The sequence below is a fragment of the Pararge aegeria genome, chromosome Z (genome assembly GCF_905163445.1).
Source record: "Pararge aegeria chromosome Z, ilParAegt1.1, whole genome shotgun sequence".
In the NCBI taxonomy this organism is placed as follows: domain Eukaryota; kingdom Metazoa; phylum Arthropoda; class Insecta; order Lepidoptera; family Nymphalidae; genus Pararge; species Pararge aegeria.
The window spans coordinates 695,289-721,585 of NC_053208.1; the positions used below are offsets into that span (position 1 = coordinate 695,289).

The 26,297-nt window shown below is 36.0% G+C and overlaps 1 protein-coding gene across 3 annotated transcripts in view; it reads left to right on the forward strand.

The window, feature by feature from the left end:
• The first annotated feature begins 4,244 nt into the window (after positions 1-4,244).
• The window catches only part of LOC120636488 (protein NDRG3-like), a 161,065-nt gene continuing 139,012 nt past the window's right edge, over positions 4,245-26,297 (forward strand). For 2 of the 3 annotated variants that reach the window (XM_039907988.1, XM_039907989.1), the window contains exon 1: positions 4,245-4,564. In XM_039907988.1, coding sequence (XP_039763922.1) covers positions 4,416-4,564 — 149 coding nt within the window. In that variant the 5' untranslated portion in view covers positions 4,245-4,415. Of the gene's footprint in view, positions 4,565-8,594; positions 8,916-11,690; positions 11,778-26,297 lie in introns of those variants that run through there. The other variant, XM_039907990.1, reaches the window with a different exon arrangement.

Genomic DNA, 26,297 nt, shown 5'->3' on the forward strand with positions numbered 1-26,297 from the left:
CTTCTCTCTTAAGTTAGTCCGTAATAACATAAACTATAAACATCTGACCATTGAAGAGTGACCATTGACCATTTCAATATTAAAAATCTTGTACGTTTTAAATAAAATATATTGACTTGGCAATCGCACTAAACAATCTTATCTTATCTTACAAGCTGTTGCCCGAGACTTAGTCCGCGTTTTTGAGCAAGCAAGTTCTTGAAAGAACAGTACATTTGAGAGATATAAAAAAATTGTAGATTGATCTGGGTAAGCTGTGATAACTGAGGTCAGTAAAAAGATAAGACCCACGTTGGAGGTTTGAAAGAGATTTTAATATACTTCGGTTGCATGTTTTTGGACAACAATTACTAACCTTTATATTATGACGACCGATTGGCGCAGTTTGCAGCGATCCTGCTATCTGAGTCCAAGGCCGTGGGTTCGTTTCCCACAACTGGAAAATGTTCGTGTGATGAGCATGAATGTTTTTCAGTGTCTGGGTGTTTATATGTATATTCTAAGTAATTATGTATATTATTTATAAAAATATTCAACAGTCATCTTAGTACCCATAACACAAGCTACGCTTACTTTGGGGCTAGATGGCGATGTGTGTATTGTCGTAATATATTTATTTATTTATTTATTAAGATTTAAGACCTATTGTTATAATATGTTAAACACTTATTTAAGTTTTTAATTTTTTTTTAAATTGTGACCGGAGATAACAACGATAATTTTTGTAATTCTAACATATATTTTTCGAATTTGTAATTCTAACATATATTTTTTTTTTTTTATAAATGTAGGTACAACTAATTGCTGGTGTGTCTTATGAATAAATGAAATAAAAAATTGTTATCAGTCCCAAATAAAAAAAAAAAATGTCACTCACCACAATGAAGAATTCGCATCTATTCCCTCTAAAACGCCCTGGTGCCTTTTGAAATGCATCGCATCGTACATCGTACTCTTAAAAATTCTGTAAACATAATTTCATTTAGTTTTAATTGTAGAGATATTTTTCAGTACAGAAGTTGCCTGTAGTTTTTAAAACGATCTTCTTCAATTAATCGGAGCTCGAAAAAGGACTGTTTTTCCTTAATTTGTTTAAACTTGCGATAACTTCTTAATTAAATCATTCCGATTAGAATGAATTAAAAAGGATTTTACTGCTATATATACACCCTTCATTATAAAACTATTTATTTGAATAACAAACAAGTAGTAAGTACCTACGCAGAAGCGGTACAAATGTGACAAACATACTTTGGTTTCTATCAACGATCTTATAAAATTTTATACTTAACTATGATGTTTAGATTCTTCGGGGACTTTTTTGTAGCTAATATATTTTTTTTAATTATTTCTTCTATTAACAATGCACAGATCTTCACCAAATTTTGGCAAAATTAAACTGAGTATACAGCCCTTGCGGTGAAAGAAGATATGACGGTGTTATGAACTAAAATCTACAAAAACTTTCATCTTGTATCCCGAACACACCTCATTGTTTTTCGATATAGTTAAAGTTGCCGGCAAGAACTGGATGCAAGTAGCCAAAGATAGAGACCGGTCCGGTGGTCATCTCTGTGGGAGGCCTTTACCCTCGCATGGGAGGGGTTCTTGCGAGAAGACATATTAAACCAGTAAATAATTATAAATCTCTTTGTAAATGCAATTAAGAACATTTTTTTTAATGTGTAAATAAAAATCTTTATATATGTATTGCTATGTATTGTAAGCATAAATTAAAAGGCTTCAGTAGTTTTTGCATGATGCGCGCACAAACCAACCGACATACAGACAAACAGACACACAGACCAACAGACTATCATCTTTAATGTAGAGACTCGTAGATAGTATGTATCATAATGTATTACGTGTGAGATACATTGTGTTTTCATGCGAAGATTTTTAATATTGATATCGTCACTATGATATTATTTTGTTTGGTTAGCTAATTACAGAATAACTTATGACAGAAGTTAAGTAGGGATTACATGGACCTCACAACTTTTTACGGAGGAGAACTGAGTTGCAAGACTTGGTTATTTTTTTCAAGTTTTGTTTTTGATGGCAATTCAAAAAAAATTCAAAATTCTCTTTTTTCAAGTAGGATAACATAACCACTTTTGAAACTGTTTATAGTGAAGTATGTCTGTTTATAGTGACTCTACCACCGGTTCGGAAGGCAGATTCTACCGAGAAGAAACCGGCAAGAAACTCAGCAGTTGCTCTTTTTCAACATCAACTGATTTAATTTTACATTTTTCATTTTTCTTTCTCGTGAGAGAGCTGAGCCGGATGCTTCATTAAGAAATTCATCAATTGTATAGGAACCTCGCCGTAATAAATGTGTTTTAACATATTCTTTAAAGTTATGCATTGGTAGGTCCAAAATTACCCTAGGAATCATATTATAAAAGCGTATACTCAATCCCACAAATGACATCCATACCTTTCGCAGACGATACGCAGATAGATGACACTATGTAATTTATGTCCATTTCTTGTAAGTTGTCTAATATGTTGTCTTAAAAATACTACATATATTTTATGAATATATTGCTACAGTAAGTATACCTATTTCTATAAACTTCTAACGGAGGGATTCGCGTGATTTTACTTTATATATTGATCGTATCTACAGCTCTTTTCTGCAATATAAATATAGTTTCGATATTAACAGCTTTGCCCCATATCAAGATCCCGTAGGATATACTATGAAAGTACGCAAAATAAACAAGCTATTTAAATGTCAGTAATCTACCTAATTTTTCTGACTGCGTGCTTAGTTTACCCGCAAGTGTATCTACATATATGGGCACCCAACTGTAGTTTATTATCCAAGAGAAAAATAAACATTATTAAGTTCATAGTCCCTACAATGTCCCACCGCCGCCGCTGGGTATACCTTCCGTCCTATTTTGTTGGACAGATTGACAGGTGACAATTGTTATCAGGTCTAGGGGTGTTTGTTATATTTGCCATCAACGAGAGCTTCAAGTGCTCAGCGAGACATCGAAAAGTCGAATGTTGGTGGTTGAAATTCTTTTTTGCCGATTCCGATGATAATCATAGTGAATTACCGTCATGTGACTAAGTAAACTATCAGAGAAACAATGTATACGTCTCATTGTCATACACCTAACTCGGGTAATAAATAATTGCTAATAGCTATTTATTTCTAGCAAACACTATAGATAGTAACCATTCAGCCTCGTTTAGCTGAGTCCACACTCCGCTCCATTTATATATTTCCACTGTACCAATACTATGAGAGTTGAAAAAGCTGTTGGAGAAGATATAATTACTTTCTTTCTGCGGGGAGAGAAACGTCTCCTGCCCATGCTAGCCTTGTAAGGCTAGAGAACAATTGAATGGGAGACGGGGAATTGGATCGACGTTTCAGACAGTATTGCTTTTTGGACTAGAGTTTCCGAATTCCGCTATGACTGGTAAGGACCCATGTCCGGATGACGTCAGAAGTCGGGGCGTAGGTGATACGTATGTGTGTTACCTAATTGAAACAAATAATTTGTCTTAATTAGTTTTACAGTCGTTTGTTTCCTGGCTACCTCTTTAATCTTAGTGATATCTTTACGTGAAAGTTGAAGCACGTATTTTACGACTCAGATGATTAAATACGGGCTCTAAAGAAGCGCTTTAGGTCGACATCTTTATCTTCCTAGAGTCATCTTACATATTTTAGTGTCAGTCAGACCATCTTAGAGTTGATCAGTTACACACGCCCGAAAAACCATATTTTGAAGCACTAGTAAAAGTGTTCAAGTCTCCATACTCTACATAAATATAATGATTTTATATAGACTCTACTGGGCGTGCTTACGCGTCATAGTCGACCTAATCCACTTAGATCAACCAATCAGAGTACCTTGACGTAAGTAGTTACCAATCATATTTTATGAATACAAAGCGTTAAATTTGTCATATCTGCGTTACACATAACTAGTTAAATTTGTCATATCTGCGTTACACACTATATTCGTTTGCGACTAGACACAGCACGCCTCGCTTTGTGTATCGTGTGGACCCGGCTTTTCTCGACCTGCTGACTTAATATAACTCAATGGCCATCAATGGGCAATACTCAATTCAAATAGATCCATTACAATCAGTAGCTTACTGTGCTTTATGCGCGATGGTTCATAGACCATATTCGATACAATAGTACATTATAGCAAAATAAGTTTTTACTTAATACTTGTGCTTATATTTACGGGTGTAATTTGCCAAAATTATCGCAGACTCAAGCCAATTATGCATGTTAGGTTTTTGGTATAGTTACGTCATCTGAAAGGATTTATTGCAAAACTACGAAATAGGTTAAAGGTAGCTGTAGGCACCAAAATATTTGAATCTCTTGTTATCATTTTAAATACCTACGTACCCACCTAATCATTTCCAAGATGGATAACTATGGTTTCGTCTGCGACGAGATTCTGTCGGCAAGGAGTGAGATGGAGGTTGCCGGGACCAGTGTGTTCAGTGATGAAGACCATCAGCTTCTCATCACTGAACCTTCGCCCGAAAAGTGCCCCGCGGTATCTCTTGAAGGGTAAGTATAATTATTAATATACTTACCTACTTACTTAAGTACGAAAACAACTTAGTCTTTTGGGTTGATTTGTGACTGATTCTCGCTCACGTCCAAGCTTCCAGTTGGTGTGAAAGGAGAATCAAAGAATCAAGGCTATGGCTCTGGGCTCTTTTGAGGGATATCTGCAGAAGTGTTATCCTTTAAAATAAGGATTTTAGTTCCAATTTACTCTGGCTTTTGCATGTATTGATACTAGGTACAATTTGCCAGCTAAAGAGCGCATCAATTTATTAAACTAATATAATATTAGCTTATATATAAGTACCCTTTCCTTATACATTAATGAAACAGCTTGTTTACATACAATCGACTACTTACATGTTGTGTTCTTCTGTTGTTACTATATTATATATACTGTTGTACTTCAATGACTATAATTTTTATATTTATTTCTCATTTATACATGTTTTTATGTACTTTAATGTAAAATTTTAGAAATAATAAGATTCAAATTAAAAAATTGTGTTTGTGAAGCTGCCACAAATACAATTTACCCCTAAGGCTACTTACACTACAATTACAATATTATTGACACTATTTTGCAGATTTTTTTTTTTAAATACATACGTCGCCATCTTGCTCCAAAGTAAGCGTAGCTTGTTTTATTGATACTAAGATGATTGACGAATATTTTAATGAATGGTATGCATAAATACTTATAATATAGGTACATATAAACACCCAGACACTGAAAAAGAATCATGCTCATCACACAAACATTTTCCAGTTGTGGAAATCGAACCCTAGGCCTTGGATTCAGAAAGCAGGGTTTGTTATATAGGTTGTGTTATATAGACTGTGTGCTGGGGGCGAAGGGTTGAAGTATTGGTAATAATATGGTTAGTATTTGTACTGTCACGTAACGTCACACACAACATCGTGAGGAAACCTGCATGCCTCAGAGCTCTACATAATGTTCTCCAAGGCGTGTGAAGTCTAGCGTGGTGAACTGCGGCCAAAACCATTTTCATTGTGGGAGGGCATCCGTGCCCCGTAGTGGACCGATAATGGGTTGATATGATGATGATGAGGATTTCATTACGAGTAAGACCTTCACTGCAATCCCAACTTATGGTAAGTGATGATGCGGTCTAAGATGGCAGGGGGCTCACATGTTACCCATACCGCCATACCCCTATGGCAGTAATAAGCCATTAACCTGTTCCTACGCCACAAAGCGTCGTACCGAAACGGTTAATCGCTTGGCAGCACGTATTTGTCGATTGGATGGTAACTAGACACATACTAAGAGCCCCCACACCAGGTCAGAGTCCAGACCCGAGAAAATTTGGAAATCATGAATTCACAAATAGCCTCAAACATAATTTATCGTTAAACCGTGTGGAAAATTATCGGAAAATAAATATTACAGCCCTCAACGGCGCAACACATTTAAACTTTTTTAGTACACATTTTTCTTAAAGATTTTGGACAGAAATTCTAAAAAATTTTGCAGCAATGCATCCAAACAAACATTATGCATCAAAATGAAATATACCCAATGACGGTTGTTGGTTGACTGGAATATCCACTCTCCTGTATTATAAAGTACTTACTTATAATATAGGTCAGTGCGAAAAGCAGTTTAGCAGATACTTTTTAAATTGTTGGTATTATGCTACCTTAACACATCGTTTCTGCATTGCTAAATCAATGTTTGCGTCAGCGCGGGCTCCCGATTTCTTTACCATTCTCAGAACACGGACGGCCTCCTATTGGGAAAGGCTAAGACGCTGCACCAATACCATCCTTTGCACTTTAGATGAGGACCTTAGAAATCCGTTTGTCAAATTTGATCTAGCGTGCACCGGTGGTTTAACAATAATTTTAGGTTTTAAGTGAATTTATTTTTTAACGTCTGCATTACCTTTATTATTATTATATAACATTTATTGATTTTAATTTTTTTTTAATCCTTAACAATGCTTAAAAAAAGTAAGTGTGTGTAATCTTTACGCGCGATTGAAGTAAAACTTTTATTATTAGATATTTATTGACGAAAGAGTAAAATGATCCTGGGACTCCGCCATTTATTTTTATATTCTATTTAAAATTCATCAATATCACTTTCACATTTTATAAATATATTCATTTGTTAAATAGAATAATTGAGAGTAGAAAATTGTAGGGTAGATTAGCACATGTCAATATAACCTTGTCATTGAATATTATAGAATCTCGCAATCGTCAGATTTTTTTTTAATAACTAGCTGTTGTCCACGACTTCGTCTGCGTTTGATTTTGTTTTTGAAAAAAAAATTAAGTATTCAGTATCGCTAAGCCTTAAATGCGGGGTTTGCTGCTGTCCGCTGCGGAGTTCTGTCCTCTATCTCCAACCACATTCATCAGATCTACACAAAGTTTGGGCGAAATTAAACACATATAGTACAAAAATAATTATTTAAATCGGTTATAATTTGTCGGAGTTATGGTGTAAAATCGTCAAACACTTTCATCCCCTCTCCCATAGGATAAGCTTAATGTCGGGATAAAAAGTATCCTATATTACTTCTAACACTTTCAAGAATATGTGTACAAAGTTTTTGCGTGAAAGCGTAACAAACAAACTTACACTCACATTTATAATATTAGTAGGGATAGGGATAGTGATAGGGATAGGGATTCCATAAGTAATAAATAAACAAGTATATTTAGAGAGAGAAGACCATTGACTGAGACGACGATCGGAACAATAACGGTCGACTAAACATTCAACATTATTAATTCTTCAAATATCATAAATTGAATTAAAATATAGACCAATATCAATTTCAATTTCCCTGGCGTAGTCAGGAGTAGTTAATGTGGTGTCAAACGTGGCACGCTATCAACTCTCAACCAGATTAAAGTTATTTTGTATATTGTTGATTTTCTACGTCGGTGGTTGTCAAATAATTCTGAGAAGACAAAATTGTTTCGAGTTTGTGAAAATTGACAGAAAATTAAATAGTATCGATACAACTCAAAAAAGAAACTAACTGCTCGAGCATGCTCTCGCAGTTGATCTGCTTTCCGCGACTCTTTGCTTTGCAAGTTTGCATACGTTCAAGAAAAACTGGGTAGTACACAGAACGTCTACATGCTAACCTATATTTTTTCATTTTCTTTAGTTCAACTAGATTTAGGGTTCAACCGCATTTTCTATCATAGTTAGTAGATAGGTTGCCTGCTAGTTGCTATTTTTTTGCTATTGAAAGCTAGTTGTAGCACAGTTTTCAAGCTTGATTTATACAAAACTGTATTTCCTTACTAGGTATTTATAGTTGGTTTAAAATTTGTTATACAAGTGGGTTTTATTTGTTTAAACATTTTCATTACTTTACACATGTAGCGATTACTATTTAATCGTTACGTATGTAAAGATATGAAAATTAGTAATATAAACTTCATTATTATTACCTATATTTTAACATTTTATAATTGTTCAATTTGGAAATGTTTTTATTTTGCTCCATCTCTTTATGGTCGCTACAACTATTTGGTTTCATGGCAACGCAAAAGAGTACTCTTCCGAGTCTTTGCTATGAAGAAATATTGTAATCTTCCATAAGATGGCGCTAGTAGTAGCTGAACGGAAGCTGTAGAAAAAACTTTGTTTTCATTGCATTTATATTTTAGCAACAGGAAAACCCAAATTTATTGAGCAAGTTGACAAAATTGTATTCCACTGACTCCATGTTATTATTAATTTCAAACAACATTAAGTTTTCAAATTAAATAAATAAAATTCATTGATATCTTTGATTTTATAGTATAAAGTAGTAGCGTGTATTAAATCAATGATTGAAAACCATGAAGATAACTCAAAATCACACAATATTTGAAGAATTGAATTTCAAATGTTTTGTTCAAATTTCAGCGTTTTTTGAAATTTCCGCACAAAAGTTTGACTTTTGTTTTACGTTTATAGCTCATACTTGGTCTATGGGTATTCTTGCTGTATTATGAAAACCGCCGAATGTAAACAAAACAATTCATAGGACGGATTTTAAATTATCTTTTTTAACTCTACCAAAGTTTATTGTCACCAGCATTATTTTTTAACTACTAAATATGAGTCATTGCGATTTTCCCGGGTTCGGATTGAATAATTGACGTGTTCGTTAGCGCATGCGTCGTTAAAACAGCGAGAAGTGAGCGACAAAAGTTGGCGAACATCGGGTTGAGTTAGCACTAGCGAAGCATTCAACGTCGGGCTGCTGAAGTCTGTGTACAGTGACCGGTATATCAGTGCTTCTAGTGATCGCTTGAAGTCAAGGTACCCTGAAACTCGAAGTTATCTTAGACGTTAACGTGTGGTGAACTCAAGGTAAGTTCCCAACAACTTTTTTGTAACTTTCTGTTAGTTTTGTCTGCTGCATTGAAACTGCATTGCGAGTTTAACTCTTCACGTAACTTACTAATTGTGGAGGGATTTTCAAACTTTATATTTGTTGCTTTAACTTATAATTTACTAACTAACACACACTGGCTTCAAAATTTTGTTTTAGCAATAACATTTTTAGTGTAAAAAAGTGTTCAGGAGGAAAGTTAAACATTACCTGTACTTTTATACACTGCAATTAAAATCACTTAGTAAGTAAACTTCAGTATGAGTTTATTTTGTTATTTTTTGTTGTGTTATGTTAAGTTGCCATGGATGAGAGTCCGAGGAGATATAGTTCTGACACTTCTGTGGATAGAAGTCTTCGTACTGAAGAGACATCTCACTCCAGAAAGTTGGTAAGGCGTTCCTTGCCATTCCGAGACAAGGCACGGAGATGCTTAGCGCCTTACTTTGACATATGCATGCAAGCTACAAACAAACTAAATGAGTAAGTTGTTAACAGCACAGCATTTAACCCCTTTTGATTTGCACTTTTTTGCCATGCGTACACCTAACTTTCTTAACTTTCTTTACAATTCTATGGATGAAATATACCAAAAGTAAAATGAAAACATTATGATTCTCACCTTATAGAATAGTGATAATGATACTAAATGAATAAATTAAATTAAATTAAATTTATAAAATTAAATGAATAAACATTATCAACTGCTTAATAAATGTTCCATTGTGAGGAGCCCAAGCCTTGTCCACTGTGTTAGAGTCAGATAGAGCTTTAGAAAATAGAGTTTATAACGTTAGAGTTAATAATTCTGATCAGGTTGTTATATCTACCTGTAAGAATAAATAACATAAATTCTTACTTCAAAACAAAAACAAAATAATTTTAAACAATGCTTCTGTGTTGTATTGAAAGAACCAGCTTGCATTAAAAAGGTCTGAAGGTTTATAGGGACACTTCACTTGCTACAAAGTACTTTGTTGCAAATGATATCATAATGAAACTTTGCACTGCAACCCAGTGCAGTTGATTAATGGTTGTGTTGTGATTTTTTTCATGCAAAATGTATGAAAGCAACTGCTTATTAAGTTATTTGCAATGCAATGCTTTGCAACTGTGCGTCATTTTGTGAACTGCCCTAATCACTATATAAACAGTTCTACTTCTTGACCAATGCGAAGTTCATTGATATTATTTAAAAAAAAAAAATATATATATTTACTATGACAATACACACATCGCCATCTAGCCCCAAAGTAAGTGTAGCCTGTGTTATGCGTATTAAGATGAGTGATGAATATTTTTATGAATAATACTTATAATATACAGATAAACACTCAGACACTGAAAAACATTCATGTTCATCACGCAAACATTTTCCAGTTGTGGGAATCGAACCAACGACCTTGGACTCCGAAAGCAGGGTCGCTACCCACTGCGCCACTCGGCCGTCAACGTCGGCTCGATCTTGTTAATCGATACAAAATACTGAATAAAAATTTTATGAAAATTATTTATCTTAATATTTATTAGGCCAGCATAAGACCTCAACATTCAATTACGAGGTTATGGCAATATAAGCTATTATATTGAAGGATATATTTGTACATAATAATTACTTAAGTATATAATAATTGAGTACTTCAGTACTCATAATTTAGGGTTCCGTTAGCAAGATGGTTAGGGCTTGTGGGCTGCGATTTTGTTTGGAATTGTTTCGTGTTTTAATCATCCAGCGGATCAGATTCGTTATCTGGGCAGAAAAGAATAAGCAACACAAGGTGATGGCCTCTAAAGCCACTAAAGCCCGACAAGTAAGCATTGGGAATTTAAATTCTTAATGCTTTTCTCTTATATTATGAGATATGTGGCATAAATATATATATTTATGGGGTGAGGATAATAATGTTACATATTTATTTGCTACAGAAACTTTCCAGGCACAGAATATCATAATATTATTTTTCTTTATAATAATAATATTATTCCATGGAATTGTGAACTTAATGTTTCTGAAACTAACCATAACATATTAATGCATTTCTAAAACGTAGAATTCAAATCCATTAGCATTATTCTATATGAACTTGATTACTATCCGCAGTAAATTTTGTCATGTGTTGTAAAAAACCATTTTGTAAAATGTTTTTTTTTTTTTATAACAAAATCAACAAACTTAGCAAGGGAACAATTACTTACTAAAGTTCTAATTAGACGTCTAGAGTACTGCCATGACACCCGCCGAGATAATTGGCAATTTCTATCAAAAATAGGATTATTTTTTTCTATTGTTAGTGTCGTTTTCCCTACAAACGTAGAATAAGGCAAATGATAAAATTATTTAAAAAGATTTTTATCTTGTTACGCCAAAGAACTATAACTTGTAACATGTGTAGTACACGAATACTAACACGTATTTTTTTATTTTGTTTTACTCAATAACCACTGAAACTATGTGCCCGGTAAAACTAATTTGGACTTTAGATTCCGTTTAATGTGAAAAATACTGTGGTATTCTCGAATTTTATCTAAACCTATGCGCCCGTAAAATTATGTGACTTATGAAAACTATTGAAACTAATAGCTATCTTACAATATCTTCTAATATACATAAGAGTAAATACTAAATACTTTTGTTTTTTTTAATTCACTGAACTGAACCTAACTGAATAAGTATCTTATCTGAAAATACACGTTTTAGTCATCCTATTACGGTAAGTTAATATGAGTTTTGTACCTGTGATGAACTATTTCAGGGCGAAAGCTTCGGATAAGGCCGATAAAGAACCTACTGCCAGCCAAGACATGCCTTCCACCAACTCCGAGGAAACAGCTCTATTGAGGTAAGTTTCATCAACTTATCCTCTGAGGATTTTTAGCTGATGTGCATAATTCTGTTTCATTTTTCTACTAGCTGCGCGATTAAGTCTTTCGACTGCTTCGTTAGATCGTGAAGGAAGGATAATATTTGGTGTATAAATAAAAATGCTCATGTAAAGCATCCTTAAACTGAACTAAAAGCAGTCTACGTTACTCTCCGTACTTTCAACTTTTCTAAGTTATGTGCGTTTTGAGCAATTAAAATATCACTTGCTTCAACGGTGAAGGAAAACATCGTGAGGAAACCTGCGTTCCTGAGAGTTCTCCATCTCCGCACTGGGCCAGCGCGGCGGACTACGGCCTGAACCCCTTCTCATTGTGGGGGGAGACCCGTGCTCTGTAGTGGGCCGGTGATGGGTTTATGTTATGATGATGATGTAAGGAAGCGCTGGTTTTCATAATATATTAGAGCATAAATGTAAGTTTGCACTCAGATGCAAATAAAAATGGTTTGAACATAAGATTAGGCGAATATGACCGGAAAATTAGAAAGAAAAAAATATATATTCAACGAAGTTAGCCTGTATCAAATCTATCATTATATCGATACTGGTATTTTTTTATTTATAATTGCATTTATATAATCTTGAGAATATATTATTTAAAATAATATATGTATAGAATGTGTGATTTAAAAATTAAGATTGGCTAACGGATAATATATTTTCTATTATATCGACAATTCTCTATTACGCCAGCGAAAAACTACTTCGGAGCTTTAGTGATGAAACCCGAGGCCGAATCTAAAGATATTTTAAACCGGAAGATCAATATCTTAAATGGAGATAGAATCAGTGAATATTAAGATATAGAATCACTTGGCATTGGTCAAAACCTGAATGCCTATCGCTACATTTGTTGCTGTCTTTAGCGTGTATAGACAGACAAAGTGCGCGAGCAGAGCTACTATGTTTTTTAGTGAGTGATGTCGTAAAAAAATACTCCAATACTAGAAATAATATAACTACATTGCAGTTTTATTACTCAGTTATCTTCCGAGATAGCTTCACTTTGATAATTTTTCATTTCAATTCAATTATGAATGATGCTTCGCGTCTCACGTTCCTCTTTTGTTTATTTTTTTCCACCTTACCGATAGCTACATCCAACCATTCGGGCAGTTCATTTAAAAAATATTTTTCTCGAGAACTATTTAGTTTTTTTTATTCCACTACAATTTAGCTCTTGATCGCATTCTCACCAGCTGGTAAGTGAACTGGTTGTAACGGCAGTTATATTAAACCCATTCACCTAATCGGTTTCTCGCGCAATCGTATCGGAACGCTAAATCGCTTAGTGGTACGTCTTTGTCGAATGTTTGAGGAATTAAGTAGTAGTAATTACTAGCTGTTGCCCGTGACTTCACCCGCGCTTATTTTAGTTTTCTTAAAAATATTTAGAGATGATTTCTATCATAAAAAAAATATATTTTAAAACATTGGGTGGTATTTGGTATCCACCCTACCGAATGTGCAAACAAAATCACAAGAATTGATAAAGCTGTTTTAGAGGAGTGCGCCCCCTAACACTATGTGAAGACAATTTTATATATTAGATTTCTTATGTAAACGGAATCTCAAAATCTCATAAGGGTTGTTATTTACATAGAAAATGTAAACTTTTGTTTCGAGTCGAGTTGTAAGTTTTTAAACTTAACTTGAAGACTTCTCAGATACGTAGTCCATTTTATAAACTGTAAACGCCCGCAGATGGGTTTATTAAATAATTTGAACATGTTGTTAAACGATTGAGAATCTTATAGACCCAGAGTGGTGTTTCTGTTTTGGATCGGACCGTTTAAACTAACGGAAACACTACAATTGATAGTGTCGCGTGGAGTTCTGGAGAGTCTTGAATGTTCTTAACACATTGCACCGATAAACGCTTGTAAACGCTTTGTGGTAGAGAAAGATAGAGCATTAGCCAACTAAAGCCGACCTTAATACTTATGAAGATCGGTTCAGCATGAGTTGAGTATAACTGCGCTGTAGAGCTATCTCATAGAAATTCTCATAAAAAACTATTGTCACAAAATCACGTAGCGTGAAGGAGCAAAGCTGTTGCTGCGTGAAAGAAGGGCAGACAAAGAAAATCAGCTTAGCGTTTATATAATAATATATATAGCATTTATAATATTACACAATCGGCGATAGCTCAGTGGGTGGGAGCTCGACTTCACTTTCCGGGGCCGAGTTTGAATCCCAGCACGCATCTCTAACTTTTCTAAGTTATGTGCGTTTTATGTAATTAAAATAACACCTGCTTCAACGGTGAAGGAAAACATCGTGAGGAAACCTTCATGCCTGAGAGTTCTAAATATTGTTATTAAATGTGTGTGGAGTCCACCAAGACGCACTGGGCCAGCGTGGTGGACTACGGCCTTAACCCCTTCTCATTGTGGGTGGAGACCCCGTGCCCTGTTGGTAATGGGTTAATATGATGACATTGATGCATAGATATTACGTATATTCTTTTCAACTATTTATTTAACTTATTACATAAGCTGTTTAGTTGAACGACGTTTACGGTTGTCCACTGCTGGACATAGGAACCTTGTAGAACGTTCCAAATTCCACGGTTTTATGCCGCTTGTGCCCACTAGCGTCAAGCGACGGGCTTGATGCTCTGTACGCACCGTTTAGGTACGACCAACGCTGCGTTTACCAGTACGGGGTCGCCATGCCAGCACTATGGGACCCTGGAGTTAATCGCTGTCAATTGTTATAAAGTCAAAATCAAAGTCAAAAATATCTTCATTCAAGTAGGCCCGTACTTTTGATGCGTAGGTACATTACATGTAAAATATGACTAAATTCGACAACTTTGAACTGCAGCTACTATGGTTCCGCTCGCGTCTTGGTCTAACAAGAAGCCCACAACAAACTTATCCGGGTGTTTTTTTTTGTTATCACAATCTCAAATTGTCATTTAAAATCATTACAAGAGCAACCTGGTTAGAGCAATAATTCACATCCAAGCTTTTTATCGATTACGTAGTCCTTTATACTATAAATAAATAGATAAATATACGACAATACACACATCGCCATCTAGCCCCAAAGTCAGCGTAGCTTGTGTTATGGGTACTAAGATGACTGATGAATATTTTTATGAATATTATACATAAATACTTATAATATACAGATAAACACCCAGACACTGAAAAACATTCATGTTCATCACGCAAACATGTTCCAGTAGTGGGAATCGAACCCACGGCCATGGACTCAGAAAGCAGGGTCGCTGCCCACTGCGCCAGTCGGCCGTCAAACTATAATATGACTTTTCTATAAACTTACGTTTAATAAAAACTTTGAACTTTTTAAGAGACATTTTCAAGTGTATATACTATACAAGAAAGAGTATATAATAATCCAGATGTTTTATTTTAGTTCCTTGGAATATCTTATTATAGCAGTTACGGCGGTGAAAGAAGGACACACCGACAAACGAATGCTCTTTCTCATTTATAATATTAGTAAGGATGGACGCTGTACAACAGCTGCCTGTCTATTCGTAATAATAAAGGTCTGTGTTTAAAGCAGTTTCCATTTAGAATGTAAAATAAAAAAAAAAACAATCATAGTAATTAGAAGTGGCAGACAATGATAGTACTCCATGTACAGTGTACTCAACTGATATAATTATTTATCCATCTGTAATGCATTTGCTTTTGTATTTATGCAGTAGTTCAGTAACTGTTCTGTTATGTAACCAGTTCACTCTAGTTAATGTCCCTACGATTATACAACGTGTAAGCTAATAACGAAATACTGTTGAAGGGTGCGTCAGTATATATCGTAAGGAATATCACCCTGTGAAAATTAGAAATCTATAGAAGCATATTTATTTTTCCATTCAAACCCATACAAAACATTCTAAATGTTTACTTCTGTCAACCCTATTGAGGATAAAATACCGCTACGCGACGCGTATTTAATAAAGTGACAGTAGTCACTTGATTTTTATTTTGCATGTGATGTTAGGGCTGTACTTGATTACTTTCACTAAAGACTATGGCAGCGGTTTACTCAGAAACTATTAGCGTTTCGGTTTTACAGATAAGTCTCTTGGTGATGGTGCTGTGCCGTTATGCGATTTAGGGAATGGTTTTAACGTAATTGTCATACCCTTTAGCCCGTTACCCTCTCAGAGTGCATCGTCAAACCAGATTTCTCAGATTTAGTATAATAGCGGTTCTCCTCGAATTCGTTCGCGTAGCTACAACACTTGACAAGTAATTATTTTTGTTGAAACTTTTTTATCAGTTTTCAATACAAATAAATGTCGACCCACGCGGCTCCTTTAAGATGATGATATTAAATAGCCTTCCTGAAAAATACAGCTATAAAATGCAAAATATTTTGCGAGAGTATTTTTTAATCCGACTTAATTTCGGAGATTACAGAGTTGAAATTAAAAATAAAGAGTACCTACACAACTACGCTTTTAACACAGAAATATCTTTGTTATCAACTTATTATCGGCCCACTACACAACACGGGTAACTCAGTATGAAAATGGTTTAAGCTGTAGACCACCACGCTGGCCCAGTGCGGATTGGTGGACTCCAAACACCATTGAGAACATTATTGAGAACTGTCAGAAATGCTGTTTACTGACAATGATTTAGTATGTTACAGTTCTAGGTGCTTGCCGGGGATTGTAAGGGACGCTGTAGTTCTAACTACTGGTCTATGACAACGTATTTTTATATTACTTATATAATACTGAAGAAGCAGTGATAGCCCAGTGGATAAGACTTCCACTTCACTTTCAGGGGAGTTCGAATCCCGGCACGCACCTCTAATTTACACGCGTTTTAAGAAATTTAAATATGAATGGCTTCAACGGTGAAGGAAAACATTCTGAGGAAACCTGCATGGCTGTGAGTTCTCCATAATGTTCTCAAAGGTGTGTGGAGTCCACCATTCCGCACTGGGCCAGCGTGGTGGACTACGGCCCAAACCCCGTCTCATTTTGCGAGGAGACCTGTGCCCTGTAGTGGGCTGGTAATAGGTTGATGGTGATGATGATACTAACTGTTGCCTGCCACTTCGTTCCCTTTTGCTTTTAAATATTTTTAAGCTCATAAAAAATCGGGTGTAGTTTTATAATGAACTTTTTAAATTATGTTTTGTTTCGGTATAGTCCTTAAATTTTTTCGCGATAACTTCCATATGAAATGTCCGATTGGAATAAATTAAAAAGTATTATGCTGCAATATTAACATTAAATAACCTTGATGATAAAACTATTTATTACAATAAGAATTAACATTGAGATACTTTACATATAACCAAGTTTTGTTACTAGCGGCGATCTAAAAAAATTTGGAACACTAGAGCCGCTATTGCGATTTGTTTTAAACTATCGTCAATTTTATAAATTATCGTCTACGTTACCTACTGCGTTATAGTTTAGCTTTCTTTTGGCAAAAAAAAAATGGTTGAAATCTGTTCAGTAGGTACTTAGCCTATTGGCTAGAATCAAACCAACAATTTTTTTTAAATATTATAAAATGATAGAAGTATTGATATAATGATAAGGTTGCTTGGAAGCATCCGGCTCCGCTTTCATCTCTGACAAGATAGAAAAATGAATGTTGAAATGAAAAATGCAAAATGTAAACAGTTGAATTTCTTGCCGGCTTCTTCTCGGTAGAATCTGCCTTCCGAACCGGTGGTATAGTCACTACAAACAGACAGATTTCACGTTTCAAAAATGCTTATATTAGGCCTATTTGAAATAAATGAATTTTGAATATTGAATTTAGAATTTTATACATATTTGTATATATAAATATACACATTTTATTTAATCTCTATTTGTGTACTCATTACGTAAATGGAGTATATATGTTCAAATTAATTTTAAATTTACTTTCGCACGCTCAGTCAGTCAAAAGATCACTTTTAGTGATAAGGCTGCCTATGATGCACCCTAGCTCTAAGTATTGTATCTGTTTTTTGGTATGGATTCTTTCTCTTATGTTGCAATGAAGGGTTTTCTATCTATCTATGTAATCCATTAAACCAGACAGCTCACTACAGCAACGCGTGTCTCTACAGCTAGTAAATAAATAAATTCCGCACCCAAAACGCGCTCCCCATCGGCCAATAGAAATGCGCCCTGAGGCCAGCCTTGACAGTCGCAACACGAAGGGCCCACTGTCAGTCAATAGCTTGACATTAAAACACCTGGTCTCGCCAAGGGCACGTCGCCTCGCCATCTTTACGAAAGAAAACTTAACAGTTTTTCTTTTATCATTAGCGCGTTCGAGTAATTGACAAAGTATCGCCTACGCAGCAATGAGCGCTGTGATTTTTAAGTGTGAGTTGCGGGGTACGATTCCCGCTAGCGTATTTTTTAATTTCTGATCTCCCTCTGGTATGGTCGGATTTGAGGCTTTAGCCGTGGGTATATGATGAAGGTGGCCAAAACATTACTTAATGTTACCGCGCGTGAAATCGCGTGGAATAGTTTAGACTAAATTCCAATCCTTTTTTTTAGAAATTTGTGATGCCACCTGAAGGGAAAGTACTCTAAATTTTGTACCGAAAACATTCCTTTATTTTTGAACCGGAAATTGAACCAACTTAAATCTGTGAAAATTACAACCTGTAATTTTATTGCATCGATCGTTAGCATCAATTACTAGGATGAAATCTCTCTGAGAAACTTGATAAATTTAATGAAAGGGGAACCATGAAATCTGTTCTTTTAATTCCATGAGTCTTGACTCATGGAATTTAACTTGTTAAAGCTTGACTCTAAGATCCATCTGTTTACTTACGAGTATGTCAGTAATTAAAAATTACTAGTGACGTTATTTATCCATTAAAATACTATATAGATAAGACGATTGTAATTTGCAGTTGTTTGTAATGCAGACTCCTTTCTTAGATTGGACATAACTACGAGTATTAAGAGTACTTTCTCTTCAGCTGGCATTACAAAATTCCACCCCGTATACTATAATAGGAACTTTCTATAAGCTTGCATTTAATAAAAGCCTTGAAGACATCTTCAAGATGCCATCTGGTAGTTTATTGGAGCGGAAAAAGTCCCGGTTTCTAATAAGTAGGAACCGTGTACAATGAAGTCTTCATAAAATAAATTCTTACGCTCCGAGTTAAACAATAAAGGATGAATTTTTCACGACGCTTCTGCTCTCGAAATATACTCGAATACCAATAGCTTGAATAGCTCGAACATCAAATAGAATGTGCAATAAGTGAACAATGTGAAAACCGCCAGCTGGAGAGATACTGCTTATTTTACCTAATACCATCTGCAGACATGCCAACTTACCTAATACCACCTGCAAACTTGTCAACTTACCGTAAACCATCTACGGACATGGCAACATACCTAACACCATCTGAAGACATGCCAACTTACCTAATACCATCTGCAGACATGTCAACTTACCGTAAACCATCTAAAGACATGCCAAATTACCTGAAACCATCTGAAGAAATGCCAACTTACCTAATACCATCTGCAGACATGGCAACTCTTGAATTACATTATCGTCATTATTAGCCCATTGTACTTTGCTCAACTAAGGGCACTTCATTAGCACGCTACGATATGACGATATCATCACGCCATCGAGCTGGTGGTCGGGCGATGCTTCTGTGTCCAGTGCGCGGTTTCCATAAACAATCGCTCGGCTCCGCCACACATCCCCCAACGACAAACATGGCCCGGCTCCAAGTAACGGCAGTTGCTCTTTGAATAATGTTGTGCTTCTTGTTCGGTTTCTGATCTCGACGTTTGGAAGCAGTGGGTAGGACTTCGGCTTCACACACCTCTAACTTTTCTAAGTTACGTGCGGTTTAAGCAATTAAAATATTATTTACTTCAACGTTGAAGGAAAATATCGTGAGGAAACCTGCGTGCCTGAGAGCTCTCCATAATGTTCTCAAAGGCGTGTGTAGACCGCCAATCCGCACTGCGCTAGCGTGACGGCGCCCTAAACCTTTCTCATTCTGAGAGAGACCCGTGCCACCAGTCCGACCTCAACCCTACTTGAACCCTAATAGCTAGTAGCAGTGCTACCCTTTTCTTACTTTCACACACACACATTTTGTTACATTATCTGACTGATTTTGGATTCAATTGATTATTAATATTCGTCGGAAGCGAACTTAATCAGGTATCTGTTAGCGGCTTATAAATAAAAGCTCCAGACTTTATGTTCAATGAAAATTTCGCAGGATCTGCTGAATACATATGACAGTACCCCTTTTGGGTTTTCTCCCATTTTGAATTCAGTACAGATTTATCAACTCTCCGAGCAATGGAGCAACTGTGGAAATAATTTTTAAATAATAGACGGGTATTCGGCCATATATTACTAGTATTACTATTAGCCTTGTTGCAGTGATTTGGCAGCTGGACACATCAATTTTGTCCCTTGTCATAATATTTGTCTCCAGCTTATGCTACCGGTGCTGGTGGGAGCCTCGTCACCAGTGGCGTACATAAAGGGTATGCGCTATGCGGAAGGATGATATCAAATAGAGAAAATCTCCGACGAGTTAGAGAGTACGAGTCATAATAAACGTAGGGGTAGGTAGTGTATGACTTATTCAAAACCTACTCTTGAGTTTTAAGATCTCTGCCTTACGATTTTCTCTATTTTATATCATCTGCCCGCGTAGTGCATACCCTTTGTACGCGCCACTGCTCGTCACCATATTCCGTACGGAGAGCTTATAAATAAGAAACGCAGTAGGCAGCGACTATGCTTTCTGAGTTTATTCTGTGGATTCAGCTGGATTCATGAATGTTTCTCAAGGTCTGGGTGTTTATATGTACATTATAACTATTTATGAATGAATAAATGAATGAAAGAATACACTTTTATTGTAAACCAAAGAAAAAAAGTAGTTTCAGAGATATACACATAGAAAAAATATTCATCAGTTAACTTAGTACTCATAACACAAGCTACGCTTACTTTGGGGCAAAACATGTACCTAATGAGTAACCATTTGAGATGCAGCATCTAATGTCCCACTTGCAAATCTTATAAAGATCAGTTCAGCTGAAGTAAGCTAGCTATTTCCCGGCTGTCTGAAATACCTTCATAATCGGTTTCATTGCTAGCAATATTTGTAGCCTTATGTAGAAATGCGGCAATTTCCTATTTCTAATTGTCATATCTCCGTTTTAGCGCTCGTTTTATTTTTCAATTAAATGCGTGTTATAGGGTGGTGTGATAGTCGTCGGTTTACTGTCGGAGCTGTTCGATGTCACTTACTCGTAGCAGAAAGCGAGGTCAAACCTATGCTACGAAACTATGTGACTGCTTCGCAAGAAACTCTAGGCAAGATACATAGCTAAAATATGATATTTTTTGTTTGTGGACATCATTTTAGTTGCAGTAGAACTTTTTAAGAAAGAGTTGGTCCAGGTACACAAACTTATTTCTGCCGTTAAACAACAGTGCTGTTTTCCGGTCTGAAGGTCGTGGTATCCGGTGTAAAAACAGGCGTGTAAGGCTTTACACCTTCGTTTCAGATTGATGGACACAGAGTGCCACTCTTCTAGACGTGTATGTCGCATTACCTGCAAAATGTCGCGCCGTTTATAGGCGATTGGTTTCTTACTTACGATTTTTATTAATTTACTTAAACTCTTTATTTGTACACTACACGGAGAGGAAAATAAATTACGAATAGAGAGAAACAAAGACTGGAGTTGAATATAGAAAAATTCAAAATTCATTTATTTCAAGTAGGCCGGATAAGCACTTTTGAAATGTCAAGTCTGTCTGTTTGTAGTGCCTCTACCACCGGTTCGGAAGGAAGATTCTACCGAGAAGAAGCCGGCAAGAAACTCAGCAGTTGCTCTTTTCCAACATCATTTTACAATTTAACAATCATTGTTCTATGTCGTGTGAGATGAAAGCGGAGCGGCTTGCTTCCAGGCAACCTTGCCATTAATCAATCAATAGTATAGTCCTCGATTTATTAAATGCATGTCTTGTCAAAAGGCGGCCTTATCGCTTAGAAGCGATCTCTGCCAGACAACCTTAGGATTAGGACAACATGAGCGAGAACAAATAGGTGGTGTAAAATTATTATCAACCTACATTCAAACAACTATATACGAATACATACCATCTGCTTGGTCTGTCGATTATTGGTTTACAAAAAAAACATAGGCAACTTAATACAACTGCAGGGTTAGCACAAGGAGTCAAAAATTATATCCCCCGATTATATCCATTGACAGGAGATATAATTAACGTGTCCACCTGCTAAAGGACAGGAACATGGAATAGGAGTTTATCCCCGATTATAATTACACATGTAATATTTGGATATTATTTTCACTCGTGCGCCAGTGCTCTAAGAGTTGATAAAGCTGTGGGAGAAGTTAATTTTTTATCCTTTCCCCGGGGAGATTATTGTCGCCTTCTGGTAAAAAAAACTATGCAAAGAACATTGCGTTGCAAAGGTTTTTGTACGAGATATGAAAACAACCTGTGGCTTATCAAATTAACCCAGCGAAAGAGAAATAGACTAGGCTTCTTTACTTCAATAAAGTATCAAGATGAATGAACGTTTAGCTATTAAGAAAGAGTAGGTGTTAATAGAAGCGGGGTTATTTTTTTTAGGGTTCGTTGATTGGCACGTAACATTAGTTTCGGTTTGTCAAAGTCGATTCATATATATCTATCAATATCGGGGCTCCCAAAAACGTGATATCTGACTTTGAGAGACCCTTCGTCCTATGCTAACACTGAAGCTAACACTCCAGCATCGCTCCATGCTGTAGGTATACTATTTTGTTGTGCTGCGGAATTTTGATGCCTTAAACCTTAAAGAAAATGTATGTTTTTCTTATTTATTACCTTAGCTCCTATGGGTATCATAAAATATCTGTGATTACTGCTTATTTTTTTAAATTTTCTATTAAAGTTGATGTATTCGCGAAATATGTTGGAAATTTGTATCCTAAACACCAATAACTGACCCTTATATAGAAAAATAAATATTTAATTTAATTTCATTTAAAATATCTGATACGCGCGACTTAAGTTCTTCGCGATTAATGTTTTTATTCCCGCGCGCTCTTTAACAACTTTTAATTTTATCGTAAAAAAAAATCATATTTCCCTCGGGAACTACTTAAGGAATGCGGAAAAAGGCCTATGTTCTATTCCATGTCAAAGGGTTCTTTTACATGTATGTCGAATTTCATCTAAATCCGTTCAGCTTCTTTTGCGTGATTGAGTATATAATATGAGTAGGATTATACATTGCTATTGTTTGCCTAATTTGCAACAAGGAGGTAAGTACAACAATTTGGTAAAATTTATCACAACTAAACCTGTTATTGGAGTTAAAAAAACTCACATAGTTATCGGTGCGTTATTAAAGACTTAAAGTTTCAAAGGTATACATATAAAATATAACTTGACATAAATTCTCTTAGGTGGGATTCTGAAAGCGTTGATCCATAACTATTTGAAACGGGGTCATGCTGAAACAAAAGAATTCCACCATATATTTAAATCGTAACGTATGCACATTTTCCTATGTGCCCTACATTGGTTATACTTTAGTATTTTCCGCGGCCTGGTTTCGCATTAATATATCCTTCTGAGTCAACCCGAGTCGAGGGGCTTAGAAAAACTATAAAGTGCAATCTTTTTTTGGTTTTTAAGGTTCTAAATGGAAAAACCGAGTTGCCTCTGTGCTCACCCGGCCAATACAAGGGTTTCATTGTCTAGAACTCAACGAGTGGAATACTAATTTATTTTTTCCTCTTTTTCAACATCAAGCTCTGACAAACAAAGTTATTACCTTTTTCGTCCTGGGATTCTACCATAAATACTTAACTAGTTAGGAATTGAAACATATTTGGATATTACATATTTTTAGTAGTTATCATTATTTATTGGTAGGTGCGGCTGCTTCCAGTGCCGAGCAGGCCAAGAGGCGTAAATATGAAAACCTGGATAGCAGCTTCATTTTTGTGCCTTTTGGAGTAGAGACTTTGGGACCGTGGGGTCCGGAGGCAAGAGCCCTTTTCAAAGAATTATCGAAAAGGGTTATCGAGTCTACCGGTGATCCTAGAGCGGGCAGTTACCTTGGCCAACGAATTAGTTTGACCATCCAAAGGGGCAATGCTGCCAGCATCTTAGGAACTGTGCCTCGCTGCGGTGGTTTCGAGGACGTTTTAGATTTTATTTAGTTTTTAAATAGTTTATTTTAGGTTATAGTTATGTATTAATAAAAATTATATTTTAGAGTTAAAAGAAAGACCTATCATTTACTATATTGTACCTTTATTTGACCTGAACCACATCATCATCTTAGTCACACCCTGGGGTAGCTGGAAGAGATTTCTTATAGAGACAAGCTTTCCTTTGTACACTTCATGTATCCTATGTTTACAATCGCAACATAAATAATAAATAAGTGCTGTAAATAAATAATTTTTAACGGAGTGTCTGGACGACTGAACCATTTAACCAAAACATTTAAAGATTTTGCAGTCGATTCGCGTTCAAAGTTAAATAAAGGCGTAGCTTGTGTAATGGGTACTAAGATGACTGCGCCAGTCGGCCGTCCTATATTAAAGTACCTTCTCGTATATCCAACACAGGAGTTACGTTCCGTATGGAGTTATCAACAGCAAAATTTTGTTGGTCGTCCATATGAAATGATACATCACTGACGTCAATGCGGTTTTGGTTTATTTGATAGCGTCCACTGATCTCTGTAGCGTAAATCGGTATGCCTATAGCATCGTGTGCACTGTGTATTTGGAACAATGTGGCGCAAATTGTGCAGAATGCGTGACGGCTTTGTCGGTGCGATAGTAATTAGCCGCGGCTAAAGCTTTCCACTAGGTTGAGCCAATTAGCCTTAAGCCAATTTAGGCCGTAGTCCACCAGGCTGGCCCAGGCTGCGGATGGGTAGACTTCACACGTCCTTGCCTTACAATGTTTACCTTCAACGTTAAAGTTAGCGATATTTAATTACTGAAATTAACTCGGAACGGAACGGGGAACTCTGTCCCCCGAAAAGGAAAGCCGAAGCCTTAACCTCTAGGCTGTCAACGCTGTATTTAAATAGTATTAATGCCTAAATAAATATAAATGTATTGCTGCAATACATACAATATCGCCATCTAGCCCCAAAGTAAGCGTAGCTTATGTTATCGATACTATGATAACTGATGAATTTTTTTATGAATAATATACATAAATACATATAATATACATATTAACACCCATACACTGTAAATCGTTAATGTTCATCACATTCAGAAGCAGGATCGCTGCCCGCTGCGCCAATCGGCCGTCAAAAATTTTACCTTCACCGCGAATAGATCTCTGAACCTTCCTGCCTCCTTAAGTAATTTAGACTTCGGCGCAGCAGTGAATCTTAGTTAAAAAAAAATGATTGAACGCAGGCTTCATCGGAATTCTTAGCACAATTTTAAGTTTTTGTTGTAAAATTTCATATTTCTACTTACCCAAGAATTGAAAATAAATAAATATAGTTCATAAATTACCATAGCGGATAAGGCTCAGACGTTCTGATTACCATACGTCTGATGCAAAGAGGAACTTGTCAAAGGACTTGGACCAGAAATGCATACTATTCATCACTCTTTTTCACAAGTTCCCAAAGCTCAGGGAAATTGATTGACGTTGCGATGCCAAGGGGTAACCCTTTCCACCTAAAGGTGGCGGTAATACCACCAAAATAACATCCCCAATGGTTTTTGACGTCACACAGATTGTCCATCTTACCAAAACCAAAACAACAATTCTGGCTTCAGGTTTTTTTTTTTACAATACACACACCGCCATCTAGTCCCAAAGTAAGCGTAGCTTGTGTTATGGGAACTAAGATAACTGTTGAATATTTTTATAAAAAATATACATAATTACTTATAATATACACCCAGACACTGAACAACATTCATGTTCACACAAACATTTTCCAGTTGTGGGAATCGAACCCACGGCCTTGGACTCAGAAAGCAGGGTCGCTGCCCACTGCGCCGATCGGCCGTCAAAAGCGTAGCGTTTGGTTTGAATAAAACAAAGTGGGATAAGGGGAAGAAGAAGAAATACATTCAGGCACTGAGGGATATCTGACTTATTTTAATTTTCCGAAAGCTGTGCACCACTTCGTCATTTTAAGTAGACGAATTTAGTTATCGCCATCAACTCACTTCCATGTCATATTTTGCATGTAATGTACGCATCAAAAGTGCCATCTATGTATGCCTATTTGAATAAAGAAACATTTGACTTTGACTTTGACTTTGACATTAGAGTTATCCTATCCATTAGAGACGCATTGGGTACTGGAGCCTGGAGTGCTACTCCACGTTGCTCCTGTGTGGGTAAGCGTGCTCTGATTTTTACCCCAGGCTTTCCTTGCTTAGTTTGGGAGAAATGCTCAATACCCAACAGTTTTCAGGCCACACACAGACAT